The sequence below is a fragment of the Macaca fascicularis genome, chromosome 14 (assembly GCF_037993035.2).
Source record: "Macaca fascicularis isolate 582-1 chromosome 14, T2T-MFA8v1.1".
NCBI classification, from domain to species: Eukaryota; Metazoa; Chordata; class Mammalia; order Primates; family Cercopithecidae; genus Macaca; species Macaca fascicularis.
In genome coordinates, this window is record NC_088388.1 from 130,706,754 (window position 1) to 130,718,814 (window position 12,061).

A 12,061-nucleotide genomic window follows, 5' to 3' on the forward strand; every position below is an offset into this window, starting at 1 on the left:
GAAAAATGTTGGATCAGGGGATTTAAAGCCTTGGTGAAGAAAAATAATTGTTCCCTCAAGCCACTGAACAAAGGTTTTAAAAAGGTAGGAAGTTATGGAAAGAGTGAGATGCTTAAATTAATGCCTTCAGAGGTGGTTCAGTTTCTGACAAGTTTCAGGTGTGAATGTGGAGTAGGTCATTGAAGACAGCAGAGCAAAAAGTCATGGAGATAAGATCAAGAATATGAGGGGCAGGTTTTTGATGGATTGTATTTCTGGACAAGGAGGTCACAGAGAATAATGGTAGGAGTTAGGATGCAGACGGAGACTCTAAGAAGCAAAGGTTTTTATTGAATAGAAAAAAAAAAAAAAACCAGGAGGTCAGTAGAGAATAGAAATGTGATGGAAGAGGCAGAGGCAGGGGTGTAGTTGTTTAGATAATATGAGCCTTAAAGATGTAAGGTTTGAAAAAGGTGGAGCGAGCTCAGAAGTTTAATTGGAAAACAAAGACACCAACCAACAAAAAAATGTGTGTGGCATTTGAAAATTCGGTAGCGCCCACTTGACAGGACAGGTCTCCAGGAGAGCCCATGTCCCCACCTGAGTATGAGAGTGAGGTGGAGGCATCTCTTCAAGAATTGGATGCTGTCAGGGAGTGCTGGTGATGCAGGAGATGTTCCTGAGTGCAGAATGGAAGGACTGCAAAAGGGTGGGGAGGATGTGGAGTGCAGTCTGATGAGGGGCTATATGAAAGAGCATTTGTGAGACTACAGGAAATCATAGATAACTAGAGATTTATGCTTCTACAGGAGAGGTCAGCAAACTACAGCCCATGGGCCAGATTCAGCCTGCAGCCTCTTTTCTGTATGGCCTGCAATGTAAGATTCTTTTTTCTTTTTACATTTTTAAATAATTGAGTATCAGTCAAAAGGAGGATACTATTTTGCAACACATTAGGATTGTATGAAATCACAATTTCATTGTCCAAAAGTAAAGTTTTTTTGGAATGAAGCCACACTCACTGATTTATGTATTATCTGTGACTACTTTTGTGCTACCGGGGCAAGTTTAATAGTTGCTCTAGAGGCCGCTCAGCCTGCAAAGCCTAAAACATGTATTATACTAGTTGGTCTTTTACAGAAAATGTTTGCTGACCCTATTTTACAGAATTGGTTATGGAAGTCTCCTGGAGAAGAGTGGTAACTGGAGCTGATACCGGGGTCTTCAAAGCACCATAGGATGCTACAGTGGTGTGCAGGCTAGCTGTCCCCACAGGCATCATAGGAAAGCATGGTTAAGGCTAACACCTCCCAAAGGTGTGACTATGACTTTGAGCTTTGATGAGAACACAGTAGTCGTAGGAGCAAACTTCTGATTTACCTAAGCAACTGAATAATTGCCTTCAGCAATCATGGGTGTTCTGGTTGCTTTCTCTGTTTGACGTGTAATTTTATCATCTGCCTGTGCTCTCTGGCTCTCTGACACTCTCCTCTCCTTCTCCTCCCCTCATTCCTTTGTCCCACTTTTTTTATCAGCTGCTAACTCCATTGGTTGATGCATGAGCTCTTGTCTGCTCTTGTACTGTACCATGGAAGGTGCCATTCAAGTGTTAGATGTGGAAATTAGTCTTCTGAAGTTGAGATTTAGAACTGAAATAAAAAATAAAACTCATCAGTTAAGATTGCTAGTTTTTTCACTCCAAGATCCAGTAAAATGTTCCTTTATTTTCTCTTGGATTGTAGGGAAGGAAGAGTTACTGGGGTTGAAGAAGTCTAGAGGAAAGGGAATTAATGCAACTTACATCGAGCAGTTGAGGACAGGAGGAGGCAGGAAGGACAGCACTGTCAATGGCAGGCAAAGCCCTTAGTCCTGAGACCAAGCAGGTGCAGGAAAGTCACAGGAGCATGTTGAGGCCCATTTTGTAGTGATGGTGGCAGTTTTTTCCTTGCCTGTCCCAGGAAGGTAGAGAGAGTTTAATCTCACTCCTTGCAATCAGTCCACTGCTAATTACAAATAGACAGAGCTGAATAACCAGGCTGATTCCACTAGGAAAAAATGCAACCTAATTGATAATGACATAAGAAAGCTCTCTGAGACACTTCTGATTAGGGCACACTGCATCCCAAGGAAGCAGGGACATTGGCTACAAGAGCTTTTAACTAAGAATATTTGTGAAGATGGCCAAGCTTGGCTCTTTTGTTATTCATTCCAAGCCTAGTTTGATGAAGGCTCTTTTAGTCTCCCTTAGGAAATGTGGAATGAAATTATTTAGCCTTAGGAGATTATAAGACATCTCTTCATGAATCCAGCCCTTTCTGTCTCTCTCTCTGTCTCTCTCTCTCTGTCTGTCTCTGTCTGTCTGTCTGTCTCTCTCTCTCCCACACACACACAGAGAGAGACACATATGAGACAGAAAAACCTTAAAAATATGTATATATTCACTTTTCTTAAAGGTCATCAAAGAGTGTTCCGAATCATTGATATGATTAACAATTGATATGATATAATGATATCATGATGAATTATGATAGGCTAGAACAGCCATCAAAACTCTAGTCAGCCAAAAACAAAGAAATGGGGAAAGGATTCCCTATTTAATAAATGGTGCTGGGAAAATTGGCTAGTCATAAGTAGAAAGCTGAAACTGGATCCTTTCCTTACTCCTTATACGAAAATTAATTCAAGATGGATTAGAGACTTAAATGTTAGACCTAAAACCATAAAAACCCTAGAAGAAAACCTAGGTAATACCATTCAGGACATAGGCATGGACAAGGACTTCAGGTCTAAAACACCAAAAGCAACGGCAACAAAAGCCAAAATTGACAAATGGGATCTAATTAAACTAAAGAGCTTCTGCACAGCAAAAGAAACTACCATCGAGTGAACAGGCAACCTACAGAATGGGAGAAAATTTTCGCAATCTACTCATCTGACAAAGGGCTAATATCCAGAACCTACAAAGAACTCAATCAAATTTACAAGAAAAAAACAACCCCATCAAAAAGTGGGCAAAGGCTATGAACAGACACTTCTCAAAAGAAGACATTCATACAGCCAACAGACACATGAAAAAATGCTCATCATCACTGGCCATCAGAGAAATGCAAATCAAAACCATAACGAGATACCATCTCACACCAGTTAGAATGGTAATCATTTAAAAAGTCAGGAAACAACAGGTGCTGGAGAGGATGTGGAGAAATAGGAACACTTTTACACAGTTGGTGGGACTGTAAACTAGTTCAACCATTGTGGAAAACAGTGTAGCGATTCCTCAAGGATCTAGAACTAGAAATACCATTTGACCCAGCCATCCCATTACTGGGGATGTACCCAAAGGATTATAAATCATGCTGCTATAAAGACACATGCACACGTATGTTTATTGCGGCACTATTCACAATAGCAAAGACTTGGAATCAACCCAAATGTCCATCAGTGACAGACTGGATTAAGAAAATGTGGCACATATACACCATGGAATACTATGCAGCCGTAAAAAAGGATGAGTTTGTGGCCATAAAAAAGGATGAGTTTGTGTCCTTTGTAGGGACATGGATGCAGCTGGAAACCATCATTCTCAGCAAACTATCGCAAGAACAGAAAACCAAATACTGCATGTTCTCACTCATAGGTGGGAATTGAACAATGAGAACACTTGGACACAGGAAGGGGATCATCACACACTGGGTCCTATTGTGGGGAGGGGGGAGGGGGAAGGGATAGCATTAGGAGATATACCTAACGTAAATGATGAGTTAATGGGTGCAGCACACCAACATGGCACATGTATACACATGTAACAAACCTGCACGTTGTGCACATGTACCCTAGAACTTAAAGTATATATATATAAAAAAAAAAAACTCTAGTCAGCTAGTTTATTCATTCAGCTTTTACCCACATGATCATGTGGCCCCTTCTACGTGCTAAACCTGCTGTAGACGTTGGAGATACAGAGGTGCATAAAAGAGTCTCTGCTCTCTTAGAAATTAGAGTCCAGTGGGGTAAACATTATAAATAATAACAATACGGTGTGATTAGCAATGCTAGAGAAACAAATAAACAATAAGAAACTGTGTGGGGAGGAGGTCCGGAAGTTTGAATGTGACAAAAGCATTCCCGGAGCAGTGATAGCTAGGATAGTTTTGAAGGCTGCATAGACATTTGGAGGTGGACAAAAGAGAAGACACACAGGCACAGATCAGTACAATGCCTCGTGTTTTAGGAACTTCACTGGTGTGTCCAGTGGGTGTAGGGGGAAGTGAGATGGTAATAAAGAACCTGGAAAGGTAGGCAACAGCCAGCTCAAGGGAACCTTCACATTCCATGCCACAGAGCAGTGCAGAGCGGTGGAAGGATTGAAGCAGAAGTGGGATTGACTCTTACTTTTGACAATTATTTTGGCAATAAAGAAAAGAATAAACGGGAGGCATGGAGACTCATAAAGAGGATATTGTAATAATCCAGAGTAGGTAATGAGGGCCTGAATTAAGGCAGTAACAATGATGAGGAAAAGAAGAGAATGGATTTGGAAGCTGTGAAGTGAGTGGAAACAGCAGGGTCTGTTGATTGAAAGTGAGGAGTACGGGAAAGAGAGCAAGCCATGTAACTCTCTTTTATCTTACGAGAATGAGGATTTGGCAGTACTGCCAAGAGAGATTAGGCACAGGAGTGAGAGCAGATGTAAGGGCAAGGTGGTGAATTCATCCTGTGGTGTCTGGGAAGCGTACAGAGGAGGCGTCCCATGGGCAGTTATGGGTCTGGAACTCCGCAGGTCCTCCAGGGACGGTCATGCAGATGTGAAGATCATGAGTACAGCTGGCCATCTACAATGTGGAGATGGCATTTAAAAGGTTTACCTGGGGAGAGGGGACAAGTAGTAGAGGAGTAGGCCTTATATGATGCTGTTATTTAGGATTTGAGTGTCCAAAACTTTTCCTCTAGTTTGTTCCTTCTAACATTTTAAAAATTATTTCCCATGTGTTAATCCTTCTTCCATATATTTGCACAACTTCTCTCATACAGTTTTCAGACCCCATATATGAGTGTTTCAGTAATAAATAAACAGCCACATTTTACTAAGGAGGGAACTGAAGCCCAGCTATTTACTCAAGGCTACCAGTTCCTAAGAGACATGGCCATACTGAGGATTCAGGAGTTCTATGTTTGTTTGCTTGTTTTAATGCATTGCATTCTATCCAGGACCCAGGTGTGCGTGCCTATGTTTAGATTTTACGTCAAGTAGAAAGGCACAGTAGTAGTGTGCCCAGTGAAAGAGTAAATCAGCTCTTCTTTTCCTTTCCACACACTGTCTTTTTATAGATTTCATGTAGGTGAAGATTCCACCTGGCAGTGGAATGCTAAGAACAGAGGGGCGAGGCATTCACAAATAAGTGGACAGGGCCTGTTCACGTGTTTCCAGCAGGATGATTTGGTAGGAAGTAGCTATGGTGCAGAATAGACTTTGAGAACTGTTTATAAAGGTTCATTTTTTTCCACAGTCAAAGGCTTTAATTAAATCTTACAAATACAAGGGTTTTCAGTCATGTCTCCCTTTCTCCCAAGACCCAAAGGATCCTACTCCAATAGACTTCCTGCCCTTCTGTAGAATTGTTGCGTGGTTTCCCAAGTTATTCCCTTCTGCACATGGGCTGGTGTCTGTCCTCTCCATGCCAATTGAAAATACACAGATGGCACTTCCACCTCTAGTATTCCTGGCACCTTGTAGTTTTCTCCCAGAATCGGATCTGAATTTATTCATTAGATTGTCTTAACTATAGATTTGACCCCACCCCAGGTTTTCTACTCCCTCTGTCCCCCAAGAGGTCCCCTTGTCATTGAGTTTTACTTGATACCATCACTAATAAATGGGATTCTTCAGGAAAGCCTGCATTTTCCTCTGCCTCTTGCGAAGGGATGCTGCTTGCGAAGGGAAAGCCTGGCCTCCCTCCTCCTTCCATGTGCAAGAAGCTTCTAGTTCATCAGCCAGTGGCCATGGGCCTCTGCAGGAAGCGGGAGAGCCTTGCATCCTCCGTGCATTTCAACTCATGCTTTGGTGGGAAAAGACCTTCCCCCATTTAGTGAAAAAAGAACTCCCCAGATTGATATATCTATTCTTCAAAAGGATTATTTATAAGTTATTTCACTTCCCATCCTCCACAAAATATTTAATGAAACACACATAAGGCTCTGCTTCCCTGTGGAGTGATGTTCTTTTCCCTCCTCTCCGCTACATGTTTGAGGGCTTTTTCTTGGCAGACATGTGAGTTGACATGGATTTGGTTCTGCACCATCACTAGGGGATGATACAGAGGATCATAGCAAGGGGGATACCAAGCCGTGTGTGTCCTGGGCTCCTTTTACATCCTTTTCAGAGAGCTGTAGAATCTCTTCTTAGGGAAAACACACGCCAATACACGTATGCATAATATTATTTCCTGGTGTTCAAAACCCCTGGGGTTACAGTTCCACAATTCTCAGATTAAGAACCCCTGCCCTACAAAATGTATTGATGGCTAAATCCTAGGCTGCCCTACTTCCCAAGGCTGTTGGAATCCAGGTAGTGAAGGTGATTTATCTGATCCTGAGCACGATGGTGTCAGGAGAACCTTAACCCTTTAGGAGCCTCTTAAGTCAATAGAATTCCCTTAAATTAATCTGGGCGAGGCATTGAAAGCAATCAACTCCTTCAAAATTATCAGCACTCAGTATTGGCTTGTATCTCCAGTGATTTAGAAAAAGAGAAAGCAAACAGCCGAGATATGAGGCAATATGACACTGCAGAGTGCTATATTTATCCCCTATCAATGTCTTTCAGATCAAATTGGCTGAGTTTACAAATCAAAAGCTGATTTATTTTTTTATTTTTATTTTTTTAGCAGCCATCAGCTGCACTACTGCAAATACACAGTTCCCAGACATCAAGCTGCAAACTCCAAGCACCCAGCTGTGTGCTTTCTGACTTTGATATCATCACGCGTAATAGAGGGTCTGCATGCAAAATTGAGCTGACAGGCCTCCTGAGAAGGCTCACAGCAGAAGAGCACCCAACTCCAGGGCCAGCCCAGCTTCTGAAGCCACATCTGCAAAGAAAACTCACGTCATGTTGTTACGGGAAGGGATCGGTCTCAGAAATGCACAGGGCCTGGCTCTGTAGAGTACAAAGGGTTTGCTGTCTTATAATTAGACGTTAAGTTGCAGCTTCTCTTTAATATGAAGCTAATTATTATTCCCAGAAGATTTCCCTATCAAAAAAAATTAAGGAAATTTTTTTCTGTTCTACATATCTATAAAATGGTACAGTTGATATATGTGTAGCCTTACATATTCAACCATATACATATATTCAGTTCCAACTATCAAATGAGGTCTTTATATGTGTCAGGATCTATGATAAATGTTTTGTTGATATAAATACACACTTATATGTGTGTACACACACACACACACATATGCAATTTATACTTGGCACCAGTTTGTATAATATTTTTATTGAATCTATATTTATTACTTTGTGATAGAATCTGGTTAATAAATTAATTTAAAAACTATTCACAGCCGGGCGCAGTGGCTCACGCCTGTAATCCCAGCACTTTGGGAGGCCAAGAAGGATGGATCAGGAGGTCAGGAGATCGAGACCATCCTGGCTAACACGGTGAAACCCCATCTCTACTGAAAATACAAAAAAAATTATCGGGGCTTGGTGGTAGGCACCGGTAGTCCCAGCTACTCGGGAGGCTGAGGCAGGAGAATGCCGTGAACCCGGGAGGCGGAGCTTGCAGTGAGCTGAGATCCGGCCACTGCACTCCAGCCTGGCCGACCAAGCGAGACTCCGTCTCAAAAAAAACAAAAGAAAACAAAAAATACTATTCATTTGCATTTCTAGCTTATGCAAAGGGTATAGTGAACATGGAAGTTGCTTGGGGAATGGGACATGGTGCAAAAGAAGGTATGGCAAGGTGAAGGAGCTCAGGAAGAAGCAGTTTCTGTGTAACAGAAAGGGTATCCTGAGAAAGCAGGAGACAAGTTTCTCGGGCATAAAAGAAGTTCAGGTGAAGTAAATAGGAATCTGAGCTGACGAAGAGGCAATGTCACAGGGATGTTGCCATATGCATACTCTACGACTTATGCACAGCTCACAAGCAGCCAGCGTGGGCCTATTTAAGAATGCTTTCTCTTATATGATAGGAGCCACCTATCTAGAACAATTCAGCTATCCCATTTCCCAGAGATGGGCTCTATGTTTGATATCAACTGTGTGAGGCCTGTACTGCAGCATTACAACAGGCGAAAGTAGGTTTGAGCCCTTCAGAACTTTTCCTATGAAACACATCTTTTAAATTTGCCCATTTTTGGCAAGATAATCAGATTCTCTTTTCTGCCAGCCATGCTACCTGCATCCAAAGGAAATGTCAAGGAACTATGTGTAATATATATGTATGTATATTACATATATATAGAGAGATAGATATAAAATATATTTATATCCTTTTATTTTTAGTTCTGAAACCAGAGACATTTTTTAAGCTCTCAGCAGTTCTTACCTGGGCTATGCAGCTATACCTGCTTTTTGAAAAGAAACAATCATGAGAAATTATATTTCTTATCAATCGCATCCTGTTTTAAGTGAAGAGAGTAGAGTTTTCTAGTTAAAGGATCTGTGGTGAATCATTTGTAAGATTTATTATTATTAAGTTCCTCCTGGCAAAGAAGAGGTCTGATTATTATTTCATTTCTGAGTTGAGATGTTCTGGTATCATCATGTGTATTAAAATGTGCTAAAGCCTAATTAGGGTTTCATTAAGAATAAAGGTCATGATAGCTACCATTTCCTGAGAGCTTCCTATATGCTAAGTACTTTACCCATATTTAGTCATTTAATGCTCACAATAATACTATAAGGTAACCTTATGCTACCCATTTTACGGAAGAGGAATCTGAAGTGCAGAGAACTGAACTGTCAGCTAGTACAGTCTGTAGGGCTCGAGTGCAGAAATGCTAGAGCTCATCACTGCCCGACAGTGCAGCCATGGGCAGTGGTGCTCACAGCTGCTACCAACTCTTCAACCACTGCTCCAGCCTAGTATCAGGCCCGCAGAAGCTATCCTATGTAGATCATTCGACGTGAATGTCACATTGTGGAAACACTTTTAAACACGGATAGTTTCACCCTGTTGCAGCGGATATTGCTGTGTGGGTTATGTGGGTAGCTCACATGTCCCCAGTCTTGTCTAGCTTAGCAGCACAGGATTGCATTAATTCCATATTACTGTGCCTCTCAACACCCATCTGCCTGCCTGGGACGCTCACTTTACCTCAGAACTGGCTCTGGTATTTCTTGGAGTCCCTGTTACATGCTTAAATACAAGTCTTCTTGTGCCACCCCCTTTGTCAGTCCCTCACATGGCCTCTGCTGCCAATTGGAGTGGGGCTGTTTTTAAGCCATATCGGTCTGTGCACTCCAGCTCCCAGGACTGCACTGAGTCCTCAGGGGACCTGGTGTGAAAGAGGCCTTCCCCAGTTCATCAGCAGGCCTTGACACCGGAACTCACAGAGGCACCATACACCTCTGTTCTCACACTGCTATAAGGACATACCCGAGACTGGCTAATTTATAAAGAAAAGAGATTTAATTGACTCCCAGTTCCTCAGGGCTGGGGAGGCCTCAGGAAACTTACCATCAGGGCAGAAGGGGAAACCAACACTGCCTTCTTCACATGGCGGCAGGAAGAAGAATGAGTGTCCCACGAGGTGGGAAGCTCCTTATAAAACCATCAGATCTTGTGAGAACTGACTCACTGTCATGGGAACGGGATGGGGGAAACCCCCCCCGTGATTCAGTTATCTCCACCTGGTCCCTCCCATGACATGTGGGGATTATGGTAACTACAATTCAAGATGAGATTTGGGTAGGGCCACAGTCAAACCTCTAAAGTCTTTCATGAAAAGAGCTTCTTTCCTTTCTGGCCAAGCTCACTTTCTTCATCAGACCTCAAAATCAGTTCCTGAGGCTTGCGCGTGTTGGTATTGAGGAATAGGACTCTCACCTCTGTCTGTCTTATGTCCCAGCATCTGCGCAAAACCATGCCTTCATGCAATCAAAACAGAAAACCTTGAATGCTCACCAGCCATCATAATGGCACTAGGGGAACACAGCTGTCCTTGAGGCCAGCTTGGGTTTAACAGGAACACCTGATGCAACCTGAGATGGTGCAGGACTGGAACGTCACTGCTAGTCACGGGATAGGGGCTAAATTTTAAAAACGATTCCTTCCAACTCTCCAATTCTCGGATTCTATGTTCTGTATCTTTTTCAATTTCTGATGTCCAATGATTTTGTCTCAGCTGGTATATATGCCATGAAAATATTAAGCAAGGAGGCAGCTGTGCCCTCTCCTCTCCACTAGCTACAGCTGTACTCCTGACAAGCTTATTCTTGGGTATGATAAAAATGATCACTGTGGGTATTATTATTTTCAGTTATAAAGATTTTTAATGCTCAATCTATGAAGTCACAAATGTGAGATTTTCTTTTCCAAAGGGATGTTTTGCACACAAGACAGTCTCCGTCCTTTGATTAGTTGCAAATGCTGAGGTCAGCACTTTGGACAACACCAAAGCCCTGTGGGGATATGGGGGCAGGTGTGATCACATATCCAGCTTGCTTCATTTCCCTGCTTTGGTTGTCATATTCCACTTAATGAAATAGCTGTATTTCAAAAAAATTGGCTGTAAAACAAATTCCTGTTAGGTAAATCATACTTCTTCATTGATCTACACTTTTAAATTAAGGATGCCTTCTCCTGAAGAAATTATTGGCCCCAAAACTAAATATAAGTTATACTAAACACTCAATAAATCTTTTTAAAATCACATATTTAAAGAAAATCTTTTATGTTAGAACACTAATAGTGATGATATTTCCTAAAGTCAGGAAATACAATTCCTAAAGTCAGGAAAGAACAATGACTGTAAATGGTGTTGTTTTGGGAATGAAGCCACAGAAGGGTTAGGTGAGCAACAAGGGGTCTCTGACTTTTTTTCATTGAATTCGACCTGTTGTTCTGGGTCTGTCAGCGAGAAGTTAGTCAATAAGAAGTTGACAAATTTTAAAGTTGTGTAAACTGGTTTCCTAGCTGCCTTGAGAGCCAGAGATATCCAAGACCTGGTTCCTGCTGTCAAAGGCCTTCAATCGCATTGGAAAAATAAGCTCCCTGTGTGCGGCACAAGACAGCTGCTCAGAAACTTCATTACAGTTGCAGGAGCAGTGGATTGGACATCAGGAGACCTGGTGTGCTCTGTCACTGACCAGATATATGCCCACAGACTCCTCTAAGCTTCAGTTTCCCACAAGAAAAATACGAGGCTTGAGTGAAATCACTAGTTCCCAAACTGGCCTATGCATGAGAATTTCCTAGGAAGATTATGAAAACACCTCATCCCAGGAGATTCTGGTTTAGTGGGTATGAGTGGGACCTAAAATTCTATATTTTAAGCAACTACTCTAGTGAAATCTACTGCAGACAGACTATGTACTAGCAGAGCAACTATGGAATTATATAACCATTAATGTCCCTTTAAGCTCTTTAATTATCTTATGATTTTAAAGACTAGATGAACGGAATGTGCAACAATAGTGCAGAACAGCCAGAGGCACCAAGAGTTAGGAGACAAAAGGGAATGTATTAGTGTCCCATGGCTACTGTGACAAGGCACAAAAAACTGGGTGGTTTAGAACAAGAAAACTCTGCAGTGCTGGAGGCTAGAAGTCAAAATCAAGTGATTGGTTGGTCCATGCTCTCTCTGACAGTGACAGGGGAGAACCTTCCCTCACCTCTCCTGGCTTCTGGTATGCACTGGCAATGCCTGGCATTCCTTGGCTCATAGAAGCATCACTCCAATCACATGGTCACTTCACCCTGTGTGTCTTCACTCTGCCCTTTCTTTGTGCGTGTCTGCCTGAATCCCTTTTTATAAGGACACCAGTCATATTAGATTAGGGCCTACGGTAATAACTCATTTTAACTTAATTACCTTCGTAAAGACCTATTTCCAAATATAGTCACACTCTGAGGTA

At 42.0% G+C, this 12,061-nt stretch overlaps 1 protein-coding gene across 27 annotated transcripts in view; it reads left to right on the forward strand.

Annotated features, from left to right (window-relative positions):
* The window catches only part of NTM (neurotrimin), a 1,404,754-nt gene that overhangs the window by 1,366,485 nt on the left and 26,208 nt on the right, over positions 1-12,061 (forward strand). The window contains exon 5 of one of the 27 annotated variants that reach the window (XM_074015664.1): positions 6,864-9,608. The exons of the other annotated variants lie outside the window; for them this stretch is intronic. Coding sequence (XP_073871765.1) covers positions 6,864-6,946 — 83 coding nt within the window. The 3' untranslated portion in view covers positions 6,947-9,608. Of the gene's footprint in view, positions 1-6,863; positions 9,609-12,061 lie in introns of those variants that run through there. 27 annotated transcript variants of the gene reach the window in all.